Source organism: Petaurus breviceps, unplaced genomic scaffold, assembly GCF_028583685.1.
Source record: "Petaurus breviceps papuanus isolate PSGF00001 unplaced genomic scaffold, PetGlider_PUasm1.0 90779, whole genome shotgun sequence".
Classification (NCBI taxonomy): domain Eukaryota; kingdom Metazoa; phylum Chordata; class Mammalia; order Diprotodontia; family Petauridae; genus Petaurus; species Petaurus breviceps.
Window position 1 is genome coordinate 8,348,565 of NW_027187344.1, and position 22,551 is coordinate 8,371,115.

At 44.8% G+C, this 22,551-nt stretch overlaps 1 protein-coding gene across 1 annotated transcript in view; it reads right to left on the reverse strand.

The window, feature by feature from the left end:
- The window catches only part of HMCN2 (hemicentin 2), a 186,074-nt gene that overhangs the window by 106,246 nt on the left and 57,277 nt on the right, over nt 1–22,551 (reverse strand). The window contains 5 exon segments of the mRNA XM_069069359.1: nt 225–352; nt 18,933–19,098; nt 20,028–20,187; nt 20,907–21,019; nt 21,898–22,042. Of these exon segments, the coding sequence (XP_068925460.1) occupies nt 225–352; nt 18,933–19,098; nt 20,028–20,187; nt 20,907–21,019; nt 21,898–22,042 (712 nt within the window).

Here is a 22,551-nt window from a genome sequence, read left to right on the forward strand (position 1 = left end):
GAGAGAGAGAGAGAGAGAGAGAGAGAGAGAGAGAGAGAGAGAGAATGGAAATGAAGAGAAACAGTAGAGAGAGAGAAATGCCCAAAGGCAGGACCATGTAGTCTGAAAGGGACACCTGAGGGCATCAACCAAGACTGACAAAAGAGTGCCCATAACCTTCACACATGTCCCCTGGGCTCAGCCTCCCATACCTCCTCCTCCCCACTTCCAGGTAAAGGGCCCACCTTGTACCCCAAGGACATAACTCTGGGAGGCAGTGCCTGCTGGGTTGGAAGCCGTGCAGGTGTACAGGCCGTTGTCCTCTACATTTGTTTCTTCCAGTTTCAGAGAGCCTGAGGGGAGAAGGCTGTGCCTGCTCAGGAGAGAGTAGGAAAAGTGAGCAGATCATTCTAGTAAGACCCTGGCCTCCCCAATCCCCACTCACCCTTCTTTCTCCCAACTTGGCTTTTCCAAAACTAATTTCTCCTTCTAGATCAATCTCAGGTACCACTTCCTCTATGAATCCCTCCCTGCCCCACCTCCCTTTAATTTATCCATCAAACATCCAGGGAAGGGGCAGTTAGGTGGCACAGTGGATAGAGTACTAGCCCTAGAATCAAGAGAACCTAAATTCAAATTCAGCGCCAGGTACCTACTAGTTATATGACCCTGGACAAGTCACTTAACCCCAATTATGAAAGAAAAAAAAAAGAAAAGAAAACCCAGAGATTCAGAAGTGGCCATGTGACACAATGGAAGAGAGCAGAAGATCTGTATTCAAATCCCACCTCTGATGCCTAATGCCTGTGTGACTCTGAGCAAGTCATTTAATCCTCCTTGGGCCTCAGTTTCCCTATCTTTAAAATGAGGGGGTTAGACTAGATGACCTCTAAGGTGCTTTCTAGTTCTAGAGCTATGATCCTCATTTAGAACAGGAAGGGAATTTAGAAGTCATCCTGTCCTCTCTAATTTTACAAATGAGGAAACTGAGACAGAGAAAGGGGTAACACAACAAATAAGTGCTGGAGACAGGATGTGAACCCAGGTCCTCCTGACTGCTAGTCTAAGATACTGTCTACTACACCCCACTCCCTCTCTTAACTTCACAATATTAGACAAGCTATGTTCATTTTATGGGTGTCTTTTCTCCCTACTCCTTGCAAGCAGAGACCATGTCTTACTCTTCTCTGTTTTTTCACTCCCTTATGATTCTAAACATAGGACTTGGCACAAAGTAGTCAGCATCTCACTATACCAATGGATTTCTAATCTCATTGGTTCAGGTATCCCCTAAATTAATGTAAATCTCATCCCACTGACGGTTTCTCATCCTGCAGTATTCTTGTCCATATCCTCCCAATAACCCTCTATGAAGGATTTGCCAGCAAATACGCCCTGAAGGCCTCCCACCAGGTATTCTTACACTTTATGGGTGACCATGAAGCATTCAAGTTGCCTCCTCTACCCTCAGTCTTCCCCAACAAAATGTAAACTCCATGAGGGCAAGAACTAAGTTTATGTCTTTTTATCCCCAGGAACTCACACCATACCTGGGATATAACAGGTACTTAATTAGTGCTTGCTGACTGGTTGGTGATTAATGATCCTTGGCCTCACTGTATAACTGGCCCAACATACATTGCCTCAATGACATCCCTTAATCCAGAGAAGTTATTTTGTAAATATTTCTTGATTTATCATCTTCCAGTTAACACAGGGTTAATTTCCTAACTTCCTCTTAACATTCCTATTTCTGTCCCAGCATTCCAGTAACCCAGGGTCCCAATCTTGGAACTATTGCCAACTTTTCCCTGTTCCTCACCCCATATATCCAATGATTTGTCAATTTTACATGCTGTCTCATTCATCTGTCCCCTTCTCTCTGCACACAAGGCCACCACCCCAGTTCAGACCCTCACCCCTTTTGCTGTACTACTATAATAGTATCCTGATTGGTCTCCCTACATTGAGTCTCCTCTCCAATCCATCCCCTGCACAGTTGCCAAAGTCCTAGTTCCAACACACAATGATCATTTCACTTCCCTGCTGAAGACACTCTTGTGGCTTTCCTCAGTTTGGCTTTTAGAGCCCTGTACAGTCTGGCTTCACTCTACCTTTTCAGGCCTCTTCCACATTCCTCCCCCGCACACACTCCAAGCACCAGCCAAGCCGGCCCACTCTCCAGTCCCTGTTCACATTCCATCTCTCTGCTCTATGCCTTTGTATCTTCTGTCTCCCAAGTCTGTCCTGTTCTCCCTCCCCATCCCTGCCTCTTGGAACCCAGGGCTCCCTCGAAGGCTCAGCTCAAGTACTACCTCCTACAAAAGGCCTTTCCTGGTTCCCCTACTCCTGACACTTCTGTTTAGAGAATCATGGGATCATAGTACTTGAAAGTTGGAAGGGACCTCAATTGACAACTAATCTAACCTATGTCTTCCAGGAATCTTCACCACAAAATATACAGCAAGTAATCTTCCAACCTCTGGCCTTCACAGAGGAGGAACCCACCCCCTTCCAGGGCAGCCTTTTGACTTTTGCAGAGTTTTAGTTGATAGAAATTTTTTTCCTGACATCAAAGCCATGCTTACACCTTTGCAATGTCTGCCCACTGAATGTTTCCAGTTCTGCCCTTTAGGGTCCAACAGAACAAGTGTAATCCTTCTTCTATATGATGGCCCTAAATACTTAAAGGCAGTTGTCATGTTCCCCCGGGGCTTCTCCTTCTCCTCTCCACGCTCCTTCAACCTGTGCTCAGAGGGCATCCATTCAGGACTCTTCATCCTCCCACCCACGCATTTCTGAATGTTCCCCAGCTCTGTGATGGCCTGAACGAACATAATACTCCCAATGTGGTCCGACTAACTTACTTTGCATACATTTGTCCCCATCTCCTACTCCCAGTAAAATGTAAGCTCCTTGAGGGTAGACATTTTTCATTTTCATTCATTCAATAAACATTTATTAAGCACCTACTATGTGCCAGGCATTGTGCTAAGCACCGGGGCTACAAAAAGAGGCAAAAGAGAGGGCCTGCCCTCAAGGGCCCTTGGTAAACTGAATTGTACAGTCAGGCAAGCAGCATTTATTAAACACCTGTTATATGCTAGGCACCATGCCAAGCACTGGGAATATAAAGAAACACAAAAAATCCATGCCTCCAAAGAAGCTCATGGTCTAATGGAGAGGAAAGCAAAGGAGTCGCCCATGAGTAACAGTCAGTGGTAGCAATGGGGGTTAAATGCCCACCTCTAAGCCTTTGCCTGATCTGTCTCCCATGTCTGGAATGCACATCTTTCCCCATCTCCACCTCTCAGAAACTTTGGTTTCTTTGGATCGATCTTTGGCTTGGGCACCACCCCTTATGGGAAGCTTCTCTCCAGTTGTTAGCATTCTTTGCCTTCTCACATCAACTTGTGTTAATTTATCTACTTATATCTTGTATACCTCAGTGGAATGTAAGCTCCTTGAGGGTAGAGACTTGTTTTCTTTTTTATTAATTGCATCTCCAGAACTCAGCACGGTGCCCTGAACACAGGAAGAACTTAATAATTTTTTTTTTGCTTTTTGAAGGGAGGTTGGGGTTAAGTGACTTGCCCAAAGTCACATGACTAGTTTTTTGTGTGTGTATTAAGTGTCTGAGGCTGGATTTGAACTCAGGTTCTCCTGACTCCAGGGCCAGTGCCACCTAGCCACTCCCAAGCTTAATAAATTCTTGTTGAATTTAGGTCCTTTCTTTGGCCTCTCTGGAAGCTTCCCTTGATGTTGGGGTGGAAAAGCATGTTCTTCTCAAAATTGGTTCCAAGCCTCTGTCCAGGGAGGTGCCCCTGTGACCCAGGCTTCAAAGAATTGACAGTCTCAGTCTTTCTCATCCAAGCCTAACTATGCACCAGAAAGGCTTCTGTCTACCCTTGGGAGTTTCCACAGACAGACATGAAATCATCCCCAACCACATCTGCTGGCCTTCCCTGTGTGGAGATCTGGGAATGGGTAGAAAACTGCCTCTGAGAGGGGCTGAGGGGAATGAGGAAGGACATCAGGGCTCATGTACTTTGGTTCATCTGGGTCTGCCATCTCTGTGGAGGGAGTGACATCCAGTGCAAAGAATGATGGTCTAGAAGTCAGAAGACCTAGATCTTCATGCCAGCTTGGGTGGTGATTTAGCTGGTTGGTTCTAGACAAAGCATGTAACCTCTCTGTGCCTTCCCCATCTAGAGGGAACCTGGACAGAAGGCTAGAAGATTTCAACTCAATACAAGAAAGAGTTTTATGATGGTCCGTTAGAGTTGGGGAACAATGGAACAGGTGGTCTTGGGAAAGAGAGTTCAGTCAGTCAACAAGCATTTATTAAGAACTTCCTATATGATGGGAATTATACTAAGGACTGGGGATGCAGAGAAATACCAAAACATAGCTCCTGCCCTCACATTAAAACAGAGGAGAAAATGTGCAAATAACTATGGACATACAAAATCACACGGTGTTTTTGTTGTTGTTCAGTCATGTCCAACTCTTTGTGACCCCATTTGAGCTTTTCTTGGCAGAGATATTGAAGTGGTTTGCCATTTCTTCTCCAGTTCATTTTATAAATGAGGAAACTGAGGCAAACAGGTGTAAGTGACTTGCCCAGGCTCACACAGATAGGAAGTGTCTGAGGCTGGATTTGAACTCAGGAAGATGAGTCTTCCTGACTCCAAGTCCAGCCCTCTATCCACGTAGTCATCTAGTTACCCTAACACACATATTAAAGAAGGAAGATAATCTTAGAAAGAAGACATGGCATACCCTTTGACCTGGCAATACTGATTCAAAGGCTGTAGCCCAAAGAGATCATAAAGATGGGAAAAGGACCCACATGTACAAAAATGTTTATAGCAGATGTTTTTGTAGTGACTAAGAACTGAAAATCTAGGGGATTCCCATAAGTTGGGGAATGACTGAACAAGTTGTGGTAAATTAATGCAATGGAATACTATTGTGCTATAAGAAACAACGAGCAAGCAGACTTCAGAAAAGCCTGGAAAGACTTATATGAACTGATGCTGAGTGAAGTGAGAAGAACCAAGAGAGCATTGTACACAATTACAGCCACAGTGTGTGATGACTGATTTTGATAGACTTAGCCCTTCTCATCAATGCTAAAAACAATTCCAAAGGGCTCGTGATGGAAAATTCTAGTGATACCTAGAGAAAGAACTATGGAGTCAGAATGCAGAGTGAAGCAGACTATTTTCTTTTTTGTTTTGTTTTGCTTTCTTTCTCATTGTTTCTCCCATTCATTATAATTCTTCTATGCAACATGATTAATGTGAAAATGTGTTTAATAGGAATGTATGTGTAGAACCTATATCAGATTGCATGCCATCTTGGGGAGGAAGGGGAAGAAAATTTAAAACTTGTGCAAGTGAATGTTAAAAACTAAAAATAAAATAAATTAACTAATAAAAAATAAAAATCTATAAAAGAAAGAAGAGATGGCAGGGATAGGAGAGACCAGGAAAGGCCTCCTGCAAGGGAGAATTTGAGCTGAGTCTAGAAGGAAACCTGGGTGTCAAGAAGGCAGAGGTGAAGAAGCTGGGGTATGGCATATGAGGAGCAGCAAGAAAGTAAGTGTAGCTATACTGGAGGGGAGTAAAGTGTAAGAAGACGGACAGTTAGGAAGGACCCAGGTTGTAAAGGGCTTTAAATGCCAAACAGAGACTTTGCTATTGGTCCTGGAAGTAACAGACAGCCACTGGAGGTCCCTGAGTATGGAGGTAACATGGCCAGACTGTGCTTTAGGGAAACCACAGTGGCAGCTGGGTGGAAGATGGTTTGGAATGGGAAGAGATTTGAGTCAGGGAGACCACTCAAGCAAATAACTGCCACATCCAAGCAAGAGGTGATGAGGGCTTGTCCTAGGTTGGTGACTATGGGAGCATAGAGAATAGGGATATTTAGATTAGATAGATAGATAGATAGATAGATAGATAGATAGATAGATAGATAGATAGATAGATAGATAGATAGATAGATAGATAGAGGATGATGCTGACAGGTTATAAGCCTGGTGACTAGAAGGATGATGGTGCCCTCATCAGTAATAGGGAAGGTCAGAATAAAGGGTTTGGAGGAAAAGAGTTCTGTCTTGAATATATTGAGTTTGAGATAGGACATTCTATTCGAGATGTCCAAGAGACAATTATTGTTGTGGTATTGGAGCTTGGGAGAGAGATTAAAGCTGGCTATATAGATCTGGTAAATACTTGCATAGAGATGTGTGAACCCATGGGGGTTAATGGGATCACCAAACAAGAGCACAGATGGAAACAGAAAGGGGTCCCAAGAGAGAGCCTTGGGGAACAAGCCTATTGGGAGTGTTCAAGGAGAGACTTGGTGACGGCTTTTCAGCGGAACTATTAGAAGGGATTCCTCTATTGGGTGAGGGATTGGACTAAGAGATTTCTAAGGGCCCCTCAAGCTTAAAGATTCCACAATTCTCATACAGTGAAAAGAGCCCTACATTTGGAAGCAAAGAGTCTGGTTTCAAAACCTGGTGTTCCTAAATTGTCCTCTGTGTTTTCTTAGGCAAGTCACAACCTCTTCTGGCCTTAGTGTTGCCAATTTCTTCATCTCTACAATGAGACAGTTTGGGACATAAGGGGTAGGGACATTTACTTTGGCACACAGTTGCTATGTGGCTTCATCTTGCTTGATTTTGCTTATTTGTTGCAAGGATTTTGAGGGAGACTGTTGTAACTTTTTTTAAATATAAAGAAGAGAATAGAATAAAGTTCACAAGGAAAACTGGGACAAGCAGGACAGTTTTAAAAGAAACATATGGGGGTGGCCAGGTGGTGCAGTAAGAGCACCGGCCCCGGCGTCGGGAGACCCAGGATCGATTCCGGCCTCAGATACTTGGCACCCACACAAAATAACTGGCCGTGTAACAGTGAGCAAGTTACTTAACCCCAATTGCTTTAAAAAAAACATATGGAATTTACGATATACTTTTTTGGGGGGAAATCAGGTGGATTTCCTAGATTGGAGATCCATTGTTTCCTATAGAATCCCCTCTTTATGTTCTGCTATACACAGCAATGCCCTTTTTTGGTATTTATGTCTGGAATTTTGAAAACTTTAAAAATAAGAGGGTCTGCCTAGATGTTCCTTCTGGCTCTAAATATATGATCATGGCCTCCTTTCACATGGTGATGAGAAGGATAGAGAATGAAAGAACTGATGGGGAAAAAAACTTTTAAAAAGTAAAACATGCCATTAAAAGTATTTTCAATTAAAAAAAACAAATACTGGGGCGGCTAGGTGGCACAGTGAATAGAACACCAGCCCTAGAGTCAGGAGGACCTGAGTTCAAGTCTGCCCTCAGACACTTCACACACACACACACACACACACACACACACACACACACACACACAAAACTAGCCGTGTGACCATGGGCAAGTCACTTAACCCCAATTGCCCTACCTTCTCCCCTCCAAAAAAAATGCAATCTTTACTATATATAAAGCTATATTCCCAAGAAAAGATGATACCAGTCCATAACTACTTTGGGAAACTAGATGGTGCAATAGATAGAGAGAACTGGGCCTGGAGTCAGGAAGACCTGTGTTCAAATTTGACCTCATACACTTACTAGGTATGTGACTCTGGGCAAGTCACTTGACATTGTTTGCCTCAGTTTCCTCATCAGTAAAATGTAAAGGAAATGGCAAACCATTCCAGTATCCCTGCCAAGAAAACCCCAAATGGCATCATGAAAAGTCTAACATGATGGAAATGTCTGAACAGCAACCACTATTTTAGGCAAGAATAATGCCCACCATTTTATATGTAAGAGGTGGTGTGAGTGGGTGCCCTTGTTATTTGGGCTTATGTAAGTTATTTGAACCTACATGAGTCTGTCTAGATGTGGCTTGCAGGGAGGCAAGAATAGAGATTTCTAGCTTCTCTTCCTCCTTCCCTTCTCCAAGGAAGATTTTGATTCCTGTCAGAAAGGGAAGCAGGATGTTGAAGTCAGAGGCTGGCCACTCTGCTCTCCTCAGAAAGGAGGTATTAGGCTAGAATTATATCTATCTTCTCCCTTAAACATTGTTAGTCTAAGGGAAGTAGTTTTTAGGTTCAAGCTATACTACTGAATACTATTCCTCAAGAGGAAAGAAGGACTCTAACCTATAGATACATCCAAGGCTTGATTCCTCCACCAAATGCTGGTTCTACAGTGAACACATACAGCAAACAGCAAATTAAATCCCTTTATCCAAACATATAGGAAACAGAAATCAGAGAAAGTGTACATGTGAAAATATATACCAGACAATACAGAATGAATGAGCTCTTCAATTGGAAGTATGATAACTCAGCTTAACCAAGAAAGAGCCCAAGATCTCACCTAAGGGGAAATTCTGCAAAGTCTCTAATCTAGAAACTGGGGATAGGGACATGACAGAGATTGCCAGCTTCTCCATATGTTGGCTTCTTCCCAGAGTCCTTCTCTTCTGGGAACTGAAGAGAGGTTGGAATGATGCATCTTCTCCATCAAAGCTGAAAGCCAGAACAGCAGGAAGGAAGACAAGGTCTCTCTAACTCTCACCAGCTCCACCAGCTTCTCAAGCAGGTCTGGAGCATTAGTCTCCACCAACAGAAAGTCACCCTATGAACCATGTATTACATATACATAGGAACATCTCCCAAGAGGCCAAGCCACAGAGTTGGTTACTTTCTGCCTTTGCCCAGAAATGCCTCCTTTCCTACTGGCTAACCCCTGCACCCTAGTCATTGCTCTAGATCCAAAGTAAGCTCCTGCTACACACCATACATCCCAATACGTTTAGGAACACTGGAAATGAACAAACCTTGGAGGCCAGGGACAGGTCACCAAAACCCAAAGGAAGATTATGGCAAGAGGTTGTCCAAAGGAAGTAGAATGCATTCATTGAAAGAACACTGGTGGTCATCTAGTTTAAATATTCCCTTCTAGGAAGGTGGGAGACCTAGGTTCTAGTCCCAGTCAGCCACCAATGAGCTTCATGACTGTGGGCCAGTCATTTCTTCTCTCTGTGATTCAGGTTCGCTATCTAGTTCCTCTCTCTAATTCAAGGGATTCTAGTTCCTCTCTCTAATTTGAGGAACTTACAGATAGGAACTAGATTAGCTCCAAGGTCCTTTCAACTTTAACATTCTGTATTCTAAACTTATATGTTCTAGCTGAATTGGGGAACCTGTGGCCTCAAGGCCACATAAGACCCTCTAGGTCCTCAAGTGCAACTCATTGACTGAATCCAAACTTCACAGAATAAATCCTTTTATTAAGGGGACTTGTTCTCTGAAGTTTGGATTCAGTCAAAGGGCCACACTTGAGGACCTAGAGGGCCACATGTGACCTCGAGGCCGCAGGTTTCCCACTCCTGTTCCAGAGTAATGTCCAACTCTAACACTCTAGGATTCTACATTCTAAATTGCTCCTAGAACTAGCATTTTATGTTTTAGAATTCTGTGCTCCAAGGTAACTTCTAGTTCTAACAGTCTTATGTTCTAAATCATTTCCATTTCAAACGTTCTATTTGTTTAAACTCTATGTTCTAAGGTAACTTCCACTTCTAACATCTTGCGTTCTAAAACTCTGTGTGCTAGTGTAACTTCTGGCTCTGATAAACTCTATTTGTCTTCCCCTTAGATTGTGAGCTCCTTGAAGTCAGGGACTGTCTTTTGTCCCTTTTCATATTCCCAGCACTTGGCGTACTGCCTAGAACACAGCAGGCACTGTTTACTGATGGATACTGATATTTACTGATGGATAGACCTTCTATGGCCACATCTGACTGTAACATTCTAGAATCCTATTATTGCTGGCCACTGCAGCTCCATCAGTCACTTGACAGGACCCCTCTAGGGGAGCCAAGCCCTGCATGGGAGACCCTGGAATGAAGCTGGAGAACAGAAGAGAGGCAGGTTGAAAGTGGCAGCGTAGAACCCCTCCTAACTCAGCCCGCTGCTGTTAAAGCATTTCTTATTTCAAAGCTGTCATGTAATTAGGATGATCATACTCCATCTCTAGAATAACGGGCCAGATGGCAACATACAGAGAGCAGATGAGAAAACTGAAAGGTTTGAAGGGAATTTCCTGTTTATGACGTTCATCAGAGCCTGTCTCCTGAGCTCCTCGACACGTTCTCAGCCAAGCAGAGTCTCCTGAAGGATAAGCCAATACACCAGCATACCAATGCCACAACTGCAGTGGGTCCCCCATGGGCTACCCACACCCACAGTGCTTTGGGATGCTCCTGCCACACAAGAAGCCTGCTTGGAGAAGACGCTATGTGGCACCGATGTTGGAGATACACCATCCAGAGGGACATAGGGCATCATGATGAAAAAAACCCACCTCTCACCTAGGCTGGCCCCATCCCATCAGAGAGGCAGTGTGGGATAGTGAAAAGAGTAGTAAATGTGAAATCAAAAGTTCTGGGTTTGAATCTTGGTCCTGAGAATTACTAGCTCATAGGGCAGCTAGGTGGCACAGTGGATAGAGCACGGGTTCTGGAATCAGGAGGATCTGAGTTCAAATCTGACCTTAGACACTCAACACTTGCTAGCCATGTGACCTTGGGCAAGTCACTTAACCCCAATTGCCTCCTCCCTCCCCCAAAAAAACTAGTTAGATGACTCTTGGCAAGTCATTTAAGTTCTCTGAGTCTCAGTTTCCTTATCTGTAAAATAGGGATAGCTACCTTGGAGGGTTCTTAGTTATCACTTTGTAAACTGCAAAGCACTATATAAATATACCATCATCAGTGCTTTGCATATAATAGGCTCTAAATAAGTGCTTGTTGAAATGAATTGGTGAATTGTGTATCACACCTTCTCTTCCACAGCTCCCCAACACGCACTGTCTGCTCCAGATACGTTATGGGTATATGTTTAATATATACATTATAGTGGTCATGGGACTTAGAGTTGGAGGGGCACTTAAAGATCATCTAATCTCAATTTAGAAATGAGGAGACAAGTTTCTAGAGGATAAGTGACTTGTCCATGGTCACACAAGTTGTAAGTCACAGAGGTAGAACCTGAAGCCAGGCCCTCTACCTCCATATCCAGGGCTCTTTTTATTGTACCATCATATCTCCCTATACATGCCAAGAGGAGAAAGTGAGGCTGGTGACCTTGCACAGCCCTCCCTCACTCAAATCCAGGCCAATTGCAAATCAAGTCATCATCTCCCTGATGGCACGTGGGGTCCTCTTAGAGAACGAAGGATGAACAAGACAGCCAGACTCATTCTTGCCTCTACACATCTCCTCAGGTCATTCCCCCAGGTGAAATTATGTTCTCCATTCCTTTCTATTAAATTGGACCTATCATTCAAGCCCCAGCTCAAATCCCACCTTCTGTGCAAAGTCTCCCCCCAACCACTCTGATCTTACAAGGATCTTTCCCTTGTCCAAATTTCCTGAGAACTTGAGTGTCTACATCAAACAATAGATTGACAGCTATTTGTAATAGTTTTAAGAGTATGTCTTGCTTCCCCAACTAGACTAGAAACTCCTTAAGGGCAGTCTCTGTCTCCCCCTTCAGTACCAAGCACAGGGTTGGGCTATAGTAGCCACACAATGAAAATCTGCTGATAAACAGAAGCAGGGATGAGTCAAGCCCATGGAGTACCAATGCCATGGACCGACCATGGATGGAGATGCAAGTACACAGGAAGAGGCATAAAGCCAAACAACTCTTCAGGACACAAGCCCTTTGGGGGACTGGAGACTCCTTGCTGTCCCTTAGCAAGCCCACACACACACATCCCAACTTTGGGGAAGTGGACTTGCAGAGACAGTGGGAGGAGGCCATTCTTCATGGAAAGAAAACAAAAGCCCTAAGAAAAAACCCTATTTTTTTTTTGAAAGGTTGAACAGGGGTATCAGATCAGAGATAATCAGCAAATCTCTGACCAAGACCAAGAGCCACTAGCTCCTTTAACAGGACACTTTAGTCAAAGACCCTGATCCTATCAATTACTTCCACTTTCTAACCCAAGGGTGGGGGAACCTGTAGCCTCAAGGCCACATGTGGCCCTCGAGGTCCTCAAGTGCAGCCCTTTGACCAAATCCAAACTTCACAAAACAAATAAATTAATAAACAGGATCTGTTTTATGAAGTTTGGATTCAGTCAAAGGGCTGCACTTGAGGACCTAGAGGGACACATGTGGTCTCGAGACTACAGGTTCCCCACCCCTGCTCTAACCCCCTAAAATCAGGGATGAAGATTGGGAGGGAAAAATTCCAAGATTACACAGTGTGAAATCAACCCCATGAGTGGCACCTCCTAAGCCAGAAAAAGTATATCATCCCTTTGAAGAGGACTGACAATTTGTAAGTGTTGAGGCCTCATGGCAAAGAGCCACAGTCATCGACTGGCTTCATTTAGTGCACTTAAATGTGCCTGGGAGAGGGTTCCGAACCCTCCCTCGTGGAAAGGGACACATTTGTCTTTCAAAGGCAAGTCTTCTATCTCAGTCTGAACGATGTAGTACAAAGGACACAGGCTTGCTCAGGAGTTAGGAAAGGAAATCTGGCTCCTAGTCTGGTCCCTGACATTGCGTGTGAATACTATTCACTGGACCACCTAGTCGCCTCTTGGCCAAGGCACTTTTATTTTCCAGGCCTCTGTAAAATGAGGACGCTGAAGGGGTGGCTAGGTGGTACAGTGAATAGAGCACTGGCCCTGGAGTCAGGAGGACCTGAGTTTGAATTCGGCCTCAGGCACTTAACACTTACTAGCTGTGTGACCTTGAGCAAGTCACTTAACCCCAATTGCCCTGCCTTCCCCCCTCTAAAAAAAAAAATGAGGAAGCTGAACTAGATGGTCTCTGATCTGAACCAGGAAGAAGAACCCGTGTTCTTACCTTTTGGGTTCGAAGGTCCATTTGATTTAATGCACCAAGAATTTAATAAGTAACTGCTCTGTTATTTACATTCTAGAATGTCAAAGCTATATCTAAATGACCTCTAAGGTTCCTTCCAATTCAGTGGTTCTTCTGTGAAGCTTCTCATTAGCCCACCTTCAAACCCCAAACCTGAGCCCAGGCAGATAATGCCAACCTTTTCTTTAAAGGAACTGGCCTTCTGAAGCTTTGTTCACCAGATTGTTCTTTGGGCAAGTGCCTAGGAAGTCTGAGAGGAGGAAATGTCTGCCCATGCATTGTGATATTCAATCACAGCTGGTTTGTGTCCACCTTCACCTCCCCTTCTGGGAAGACCTTATGTTGACTATTATCCTAGAACTGTAGACCTTGGAGAGTTATCCCATCTATCTATTCCCTGTATAGCAAAAATAAAAAGCAATTATCCAGTTTCTGATTGAATACCTTTAGTGACAGGGAGCTTACTGCCTTTTCCCAAGGCTGTCCATTCCACTGGGGATAGCAATTGTTAGCAATTTGTCTAACCATTCAGCTCATGCTGGATTGAGGTTTACCACCCATTTGGTCTTAGAGTAGAAAGCGGAAGACATCAAAATTGAATTTTTAAAGCTAGAATGAATCTTAGACCTCTACCCTGTGATGAGGAATCTCATAAATGATACCCAAGGCAGTTAAAAGATTTCTTAAGGGTCATATTACTATAGCAAAAACAGGGCTGGAAGCTGCATCTGCTGTCTTCCAAGGCACTGCTCTCTCCACCCACCTCCACCTCCTCTCTTTGCTAACCCATCTTCCAGGAAAGACTATACTCTAAAAAAGGCAGAGCTCAAGCCCCGTTACCAACAGGTTTTCCCCAATATGCCTCCAAGCACTCTATGCCTTATAGATGGTTCAACAAATGCTTGCTAACAGCTGGCCATGAGAACACTTGGCAAGAACTGGAATGTGAAAGCCAGCAAGACTGGCTTCTTCTGTATGCCTTTCTCTCCCTTACCTCTCTGTCAGCCCCTCACTTGCTCCTTCAGACTGACCCCTCATTTCCCTTATAGGGGACCTTCCAAATAGAATCACCCTTGCTCCTGGCCTGGAGCTGAAGCCGCCCCCAACTGGTGACCACAACGTTCTCCAGGGAAAAGGAGGGAATGTGTTGATACCTAGAGCTCTGCCCTGCCCCACTATCACCCAAATGGTACCCAGGCATAGAAAAAAGCCAGGGGCAAGAAGAGGGAGACAAGACCCATCCTCTGTGTTCTCTCACCACCCTGCCTGACAACTCCTCTCCCTCCCAGTTTGGATTGCCTTGGACTTGGCTATGTTTGGAAGTTTGGCTAGGATGAACAGAGAGCAGGGGTGGGAGCCAGGAGCCCTCACAGCTGTGTGGCCCCATATCCGTATCACAAACAAACACTGTCTCCTGGTAACAGCAATTCATTCCAGCATCCCAGGCACAGAGTCACAAAATGTAAGAGCTGGAAGGAATCTTCGAAATCATCTGGTCCAAGCCCCTTGTTTTACATTTGAGGACACTGAGGCCTAGGCAAGTGCCTGCCCAAGATCATACAGTTAGCTTCTGGTAGTGCCAAGATTAGAACTTATCTCTACTGACTCCCCCATACCCAGCACAGTGTTCTTTCCATCACACCACATAGCTCATTTAACACCATGTCAGAAAAGTTTACAGACTGACTTCTGAGCTAAAAGATGCAAAGCATATGCAAAATCATACATGGGACAGCCACCAACATCTCCCCATTCCTCTCAGGAAGACTCATCTCTTCCCTGAAGCCTTCCCCACCTAGCAATTCAGTTCATAGTAACATGACCCTTTGGGGAGAGCCCTCCAATGGTCTGGACCTTCTTTCAAACCTTTAATACTTCTCGGAGCCACGACTGCAACAATGTGGGTCTGCCCTCCACCAGCACAGATGATATCTTGGTAGATGGTCTCCATGAATTTTGGTTCCCAAAAAACCAGCCCCCCTGAAGCTAATCTGGTGACAAATCAGATATAAAGTCTGTTATTGGATCCATCTTCAAAGTCTTTCCAGCTTGGGAGGGCCTTCCGGGTCTTGAGCTCAACTGTCATAGCCTTCAACAAGGCAGGGTCATTTTCATGCCATGAGAAGGAATGTACCATGTGCATCCTATGTCTGAAACTAGGAACCACAGAGTATCAGTGGCAGATGGTGCCTTAAAAAAGATCTAATCCTTAACACTTACTAGCTGTGTGACCTTGGGCAAATCACTTAACCCCAATTGCCTGCCTTCCCTCCTCCAAAAAACAGAAGAAGAAGATCTAATCAAATCCTCTCATTTTACAGAGGAAGAGACTGAGGCCCAGAGAGGGGCAATAGTTTGCAGTCACACTGGTGGTAGCTCTGGAACAAGAGCCAGAGGCAGCTCAGGTGGAATGATGGATTCCGTTGGACTTAGAGTCAGGAAAACCCGAATCCTGACTCAGACATTTACCAGTGGTGTGACCCTGGGCAAGGCATTACGCATCTCTCAGCCTCGATTTCCTCATTTGTAAAATGGGGACGAAAACTGCACAGACCTCACAGCGCTATTGGAAGATCAAATGGGATGACGTATGTAAGGTGCTTTGCAAGCCTTAAGCCACAATATGTTGTACGTTGTTCTCTCATCATCCCATGTGTTTCCAGAGTCGAGATTGTTTTTTAAGCTTCTCTCTTATTACACACAGTAACAGGGCAAAGGATAGACACTTAATAAAAACTCTTTGATAATTGAATTTTGAGTCAACAACTCACACATTTTCTTCTTTCCTTCTTTCCACCTTAATCAGCACTGCAGTCCTTACATCAATGGAGAAAAGCGAATTACCTGGGAGACTCAAATAGCTAACTTAATATAGCTAATCAATGTAGTCACACATGGTCATCTGGGGCAGCCAGGTGACCAAGCAGATAAAGTACCAAGCCTGGAGTCAGGGGGACTCCTCTTCCTGAGTTCAAATCCGGCCTCAGACACTTAGCTGTATGACCCTGGACAAATCGTTTAACCCTGTTTGCCTCAGTTTCCTCATCTGTAAAATGCACTGGAGAAGGAATGGCAAACCACTCCAGTATCTTTGCCAACAAAACCCCAAATGGGGTCACGAAGTTGGACCCAGCTGAAAACAACTGAACAACACAGTAATCTATGACTCGCTTTAGAGAAGGTACTTTGTATTGGGGGGGAGGAGGTATAAAAGGAGGAGAAAGATATGGGGAAGGTAACTTGGAGGAAAATGCAAACAGGGAAAGGAGGCCAAACTAGAAGATTGAAGTCCTAAGCTCTAATACTTTCTCTACTATTAATTCACTATTTAATCACTAAATTAATTCACTGATCTCACTGACCTTAAGGAATTTGTTCACCTTTCCATGTTTCTGTTTTCTCCTTTCTGAAATGCTCTACCTAGAGTTCCCTGATCACTGTGCCCCTACCCCCATCCCCAAGGGTTTTCTTTTAGAAATTCAGAAATATGGCACCTGCCCAATGTAGGAGGAGACATTGTTACATCTGGTCTTTTAAATGTGCCATAGCAAAAGCATCTTGAAGCCAGTTGGCTGAGGCTCTAAGGGATAAAAGAGTGGGCAAGCCATAATAACAAAAGAAAGTGCTGATGCAACTGTATTAAAAGGGGAAGGGGAAGAGCAAAGCCTAGAGATCTTAAAGATAATGACTTTCTGGGACAGTAGATCTGCCAAAGTTTTGTGTCAAAGAATCACAACTGGCCAGCAGGGTAAGGCACATTATGGGAGAGGAGGGGGGAAAGGAGGGAAAAATGAGGGATGGAAAAACAAGGAAAATTTGAGTCTACTGTGTTCGTATGAAGCCAATTTACAAGCAATTTCATGTTTGGGAAAGCGTTGCTTTGTTTGGTGAAAGGGAAAGAAAATACATAAGATGTAAGTACCTTTGAATGAAGTGAAACGAAAAACCAAGGAAGGGATGAGAGAATAGATAGGAAGGTGCTTTGAGAAGAACAGTATAAATGTGAGAGGTTATTTATTGGATGGGAAATAGGTTCTAGGCTGGCAAGGGGAATAGGAATCTTTTTCTTCAACTGGGCAAAAGTCAATGAACCAAGAAAGATAAACTAAGCATGCCAGAGGTGGAAGGGGCAGGAGGGAGGAACGGGATGGAATTCTGACACTGCAAAGCTGTCCACACCAATTTTAGGATTCCCGACAGATCTATTAACGCATCAGAAGGAGGAAGAATGAACAAATTTGATTGTTGGTTCCATGCTTCAGACCGAGTCAATAACAGGCCATTAAAAGAGTGTTCTGGCCCCAGCTACTAGTCCAGCTGAAGACTCTGAACAGGAAGCTCAAAGTGAAGGGGAGCCTCCTTTGGGGACAAGGGTGGGCACATCTCCTTCTCCCCCACTCCCATCATTTCCCAGTTGTGTATACGCTACCCCTTCCCAACCCTGCCAGCTACCTTGGAGTTACAATGACACCACTAAATAAGAATGTACTAAAAGCCAGATGTGTTTGAGGGGTGGGGGTGGAGAGTAGAAAAAAAGCATGATGTTCCCTCCCACCCCCTCCTCCGCATGTAAGCTGGCAGGCAGACCCCCAGCTGTTTTCAGGAGTATATGTGCTCAGGCTCAAAGCATTGGAAAGGCCCTCAAAAGCAGATGTTCCAGGGAGACAGATGTTCAAATGATCGAGGAAGTGGGGGGCTGGCAGGGCCACTGCAACCCCTTCTCGTCTGGTTTCTTTCAAAGACCTTGCCAGTGACTGATATCATCATGCTGGGGTTATGGCCTCTCCCCAAAGAGGTCATTGACCCTTTCCAGCTCCCTCAACCACAAAGCTAAAGGATCAACAAGTGACTCTTCACAGCCAGATAAAGGCTGTCCCCCACAAGTCCACCCCCAGAGCCAAGAAGCCAGTCCAAGTTTCATCAGCAGAGTCAAGAACACAGCAGAGCTGAGGTTCCTGGAGGTATGGGCAGGGAAGATCTTTTGGCTCTGAGAAAAACCGTAGACCTGGGTCCTAACAGTGAACGATGGACAGGTAGAGAGGGCAGCAGTGCAGAGCAAGGACGGCAAACCAACTGGGTCAGTTTGCTCTCTCCAATGACCTAGCCTTACCCCTTCACTTGCCCTGAAAGAGGGACCTAAAATCTCACTCATCAATAAAGAAATTACATTAACACTGGCAGAGATAAGCCAGAATAACAGATAGTCTGAAAGTATTTTCCATTGTGTGCATCACAAAAATCTCATGGGGGTAAGTTGCTATTTTGCAATAGAGTTGTTTTACATAGGCATGTTTTTACCAGAATTAAGGAATCAATGGAATAAGGGATCTTTGAGCATCTCAAGGCAGAACACGTTTGCACCCTCTGGGCTACAAATTGTCCAATGGCTAGGGCAGCTAGGTGGCCCAGCAGATAGAGTGCTGAGCCTGGAATCAGGAAGACTCTTCTGCGTTCAAATCCGGCCCCAGATACTTACTAGTTGTATGACCCTGGACAAGTCATTTAACCCTGTTTGCCTCAGTTTCCTCATCTGTAAAATGAACTGGAGAAGGAAATGGCAAAACACTCCAGTAACTTTGCCAAGAATACTCCAAAATGGGGTCACAAAGAGTCTGACAAGACTGAAATGATTGAACAACAGCAAGGGCAAGGTGGCTCCAGATGTGAGCTGAGTAGAAAGAGGAAATTGTCCTGATATCAAATATCTACCAGGGGTAATCTTAAAATAGATAATCCATTAGTAGATGTTAGAAAATCAGCCATATTTCCAGAGCTATCTGGGGCCATGTCATGCCAAGGAAAGGGCTTTGCTCTCTTGTTATTCGTGAACCCCTTTTCTCTCTTGAAATGGAGATGATCCCACATGATCCCTTCCTTAAACTCTACCTTCTTGTACATGTTTTCACCCCTCTGACCTTGCCTTCTCTGAATTTCTAGCCTATGGAAGCACTAGTTACTGGCCATGCTGGATGTGCCAGTCCAGGACCATTCCTATCCCTCTGCCCCCTCCCCCTGCAAAGTCACAGGACTGGTTACCTGTCTGTGATGGGTGGCAGGAGTTGGGAGTCCTTTGTCCAAGTGACCAATGGGGTTGGGGAACCTTGGGCTTCACATTGGAGGGTCAGCTCATTCCCAGCCATGGCAGTGATTGTCACTGGTCCGTCTGAGTCAAGTGACTCATTCCTAATGATCCTGGGTTTAGCTAATGGTGGAAGAAAATAGCAGAGTGTTTATAAGACTGGGGAAGAAAGGGGAGGGTGAGAAGGAACAACCCAGGATGGTTCTTGAGGAAACAGGAGCTCTTAAGAGGAAAACCCAGTGGGCCCAGAAATTTCTTATGATGGGATAATTGTAGAGATCCTGGCAACAAATAATATTTTTCCCAATTCATCTCAAATCCAACTAAGGATTTTTAGCCCACTGTTATCTAATATGGTGACATCAGAGTTTTTTTTTTTGCATAAACTCTAAGGAATAATCTAAGTTACATGATATCTAGTCATATAGTTACTTGAAATGAGAGGACCATAGCATGGGGGAGAAAAACTTTGTTGTGATATAGAGATTGTTGCTGAAAGGATGAAAGACAAAGCCCTCTAGTGCATCTGAGATCAGATTAATGCAATCTGAATTACTTCTATTACAAAGAAAAACAAAAAGAAGCATCCTGTTCTGTCTCCTCCATAAGAGTATAAAGAACATGCCATTTCTTTAAAATTTCAGCAACTGAAAACCCATAGCTGGGTTTGGTTTTTAGGTCAACTGGGGAAAATTATTGTGGTCCTTTATAGGCCTGGAGTGCTAAACCCACCCATTATAACTAAACCATATCTTGGTTGCAGATGTCCTAGTAGGTGTCACTCTCCAGAGTGCCCTGAGAGCTAGCCCCACAGTGCCTAGTACAGGACTCTGGGTATTATGGAGACTTGGTTTGCCAAAGGGAAGAATTTAGAATCCCAAAAGATAGCTTCCTGGGGTTCTAAGAAGGGGTTTGGGATCATGAGTCCTAGGATCAGAGGGAAGCCCAAGGCTGGGAGGATTTTCCCATCTATACTCCTACTATCATACTGGAACTGTCCCTATGCTATACACAACTCCTTTTCCAAGAGCCTGGAGGGTACAGCCACTTACTGTTCACAGAGAGCTGGATCTCCTGACTGGAAATGCCCAATGAGTTGGTAGCAGTGCAGATATAGGTCCCTGAATCTTGGGCAGTAGGCTGAGGGATGTACAGGCTGCCTTCCTTGAGCACTTGGTAATGGGAACCCCGGGAGGACAAGGCGTTTGTTTCCTAAAAGCAAAAGGGATCAATGATATCAGCATGATGTCAGGAAATAGAGCCCCAATTCCCCGGGCACTTTATACACTTCCCAGCGCACCACACTGAGCATCACCCTCATCTCTCATCTAGGAAAATGAAAGTTTCTTGAGAGCAGGGATTGGTCTGGTCTTTGTACAACTATCACTTGGCACGGTGCCTGGCAGGTAAGTGGCCCCTAAAAAATGCCTGCTGCATTGTGTTGAATTTAATGACAGGATTTAGAGGTGAAATGTGGTGCAGCAATACTTCTGTACAACTCCATCCTCTTCCAGAAAAGAAAACTGAGACCGGAAAGATTAAATGACGATAATAGCAACAACAACTAACCTTTACATAGCACTTACGATCTATGTGCCAGGCACTGTGCTAAGTGCTTTTCAATTTTTATCTCATTTGATCTTCAGAACAATCCTGGGAGACAGGTGCTATTCTCCCCATTTTACAGTTGAGGAAACTGAGACAAACAGTGGTTAAGTGACTTGCCTAACATCATTCAGTTATTAAGTGTCTGAGGCCGGATTCAAACTAGGGTCTTCCTGCCTCCAGGTCCAGTGTTTTAGCTATCACACCAACCAGCTGCCCAGTTGACTTGTCCCTCGTTTGGTCACTTAAGTACAACTGATTACAGTTCCCTTGCTCAGGACTTCTGATCTTTTCTCAATACATAAGGCAAACAGATTTGCACCTACCTTCTTCCAGGTGATAGCGGGAGGGGGAATTCCCGTTGAGACACAGGGAAGAGAGACGGGAACACCCTCATTGGTGACATAGTGAGAAGCCACAGGCTGGATTCTGGGCAACACTATAAAAAAGCAGCGGCTATCATTGAGGGAGACTTGAGCTCCTCCATCATTCCCAGGCAGGATTTTCCCTGACACTGTCAGCTTCTACAAATGGAATCACAACTGTCGCTACTCCTGACACCAGCAGCCTAGAGTTTATTGCCAGTGAAGCCTCCACCTTGCTTCACGACTGAAACAACTCAGCAACTGGGATCACAGAGCTAGGAATGGTCTGAGTTGTTCAGCCTTGTCCAACTCTCCATGACCCCATTTGGGGTTTTCTTGGCAAAGATACTGGAGGGATTTGCTATTTCCTTCCCCAGCTCGTTTTACAGATGAGGAAACTGAGGTAAACAGGATTAAGTGACTTGCCCAGAGTCACATAGCTAGTCTGAGACTGGATTTGAACTCAGGTTTTCCTGTCTCCAGGCGCAGCACTCTATCCACTGCCCTCAGTGGTCTGAGACAGGATTCTAATTGTGGTTTACCTGACTCCAAGTTCACACCCTATAGGACTCACTACCTGTCTGCCTTGCAAGATCAAGCTGACCAGTTGCAGGGCTGGTCAGCCCATGCCCTGAGCACAATACTCAGGCACTGGTGACAATAACATGGAGTCACAGGTCACTCTTGTGACCCCTTGGCATTAGGAGAAGACAGCAGTGGCTGCTTCTCCATCTCCCTAGTTGGCAGAAGTAACAGTAGCATTAGGAATGGTGGGAAGGGGAGATGTTGTCAGAAACAGCAAGGTGGAGGGGAGTGGTTCTCCTTAACCCAACACCTCCTTCTGTGGTTGCATTAACTGCCTGAAAACAGTGACACTAAAAAAGGCTCCCATTCTGTACCTGGGTCAAGTCTGGTCCTGACCCACCCTACCCCCCACCCCCAGACTTCTCACCTTGGACAGCCAGCTCAATGTCCTGGCGCTGAGAACCCACTGTATTTGTGACCACACAGCTATACCTCCCCACATCCTCTTGCAAGGCTCGGTCAATGTGGAAACTGCCATCACTTCGGATGGAATGGTGGCCATCCAGCTGTGGCTGATGGGGATAAGCACCAGCTGAAAGAGCTGCTCTGCCACTCAGTCCTGCCAGTCTGGCCTAGAGTCTGCAGAATGACTCACTGATGGGGAGAAGAGCCTAAAACTAGAAAACTCCCATCACCATGCCTTTGCATAGGCCATCCCCCTTGCCTGGTGTGCCCCCTTTCCTCACCTCTGCCTCTTAGATCCATAATTTCCTTCAAAACACAGCTCAAGTGTTGCTTCCTCTGTGAGACCTACCCTACCTCCCTACCATCATCCAGCTGCTAGTGTCTCCCTTGCAAAATTACTTTATATTTATATTTTACATATAAAAATATACTTGCAAAATGTCTCTTGCAAAATTACATTGTAGTTGTATATTATATATAAATATCTACTTCTATATTGTATATACTGTGTGTGTGTGTATGTTGTTTTCTGTGATAGAATGCTAGCTCTCTGAGGGCAAGGGCTGCTTCACTTTTGTCTTCCCGTCCCCAGTGCCTGGAACATTGTAGGACCTTA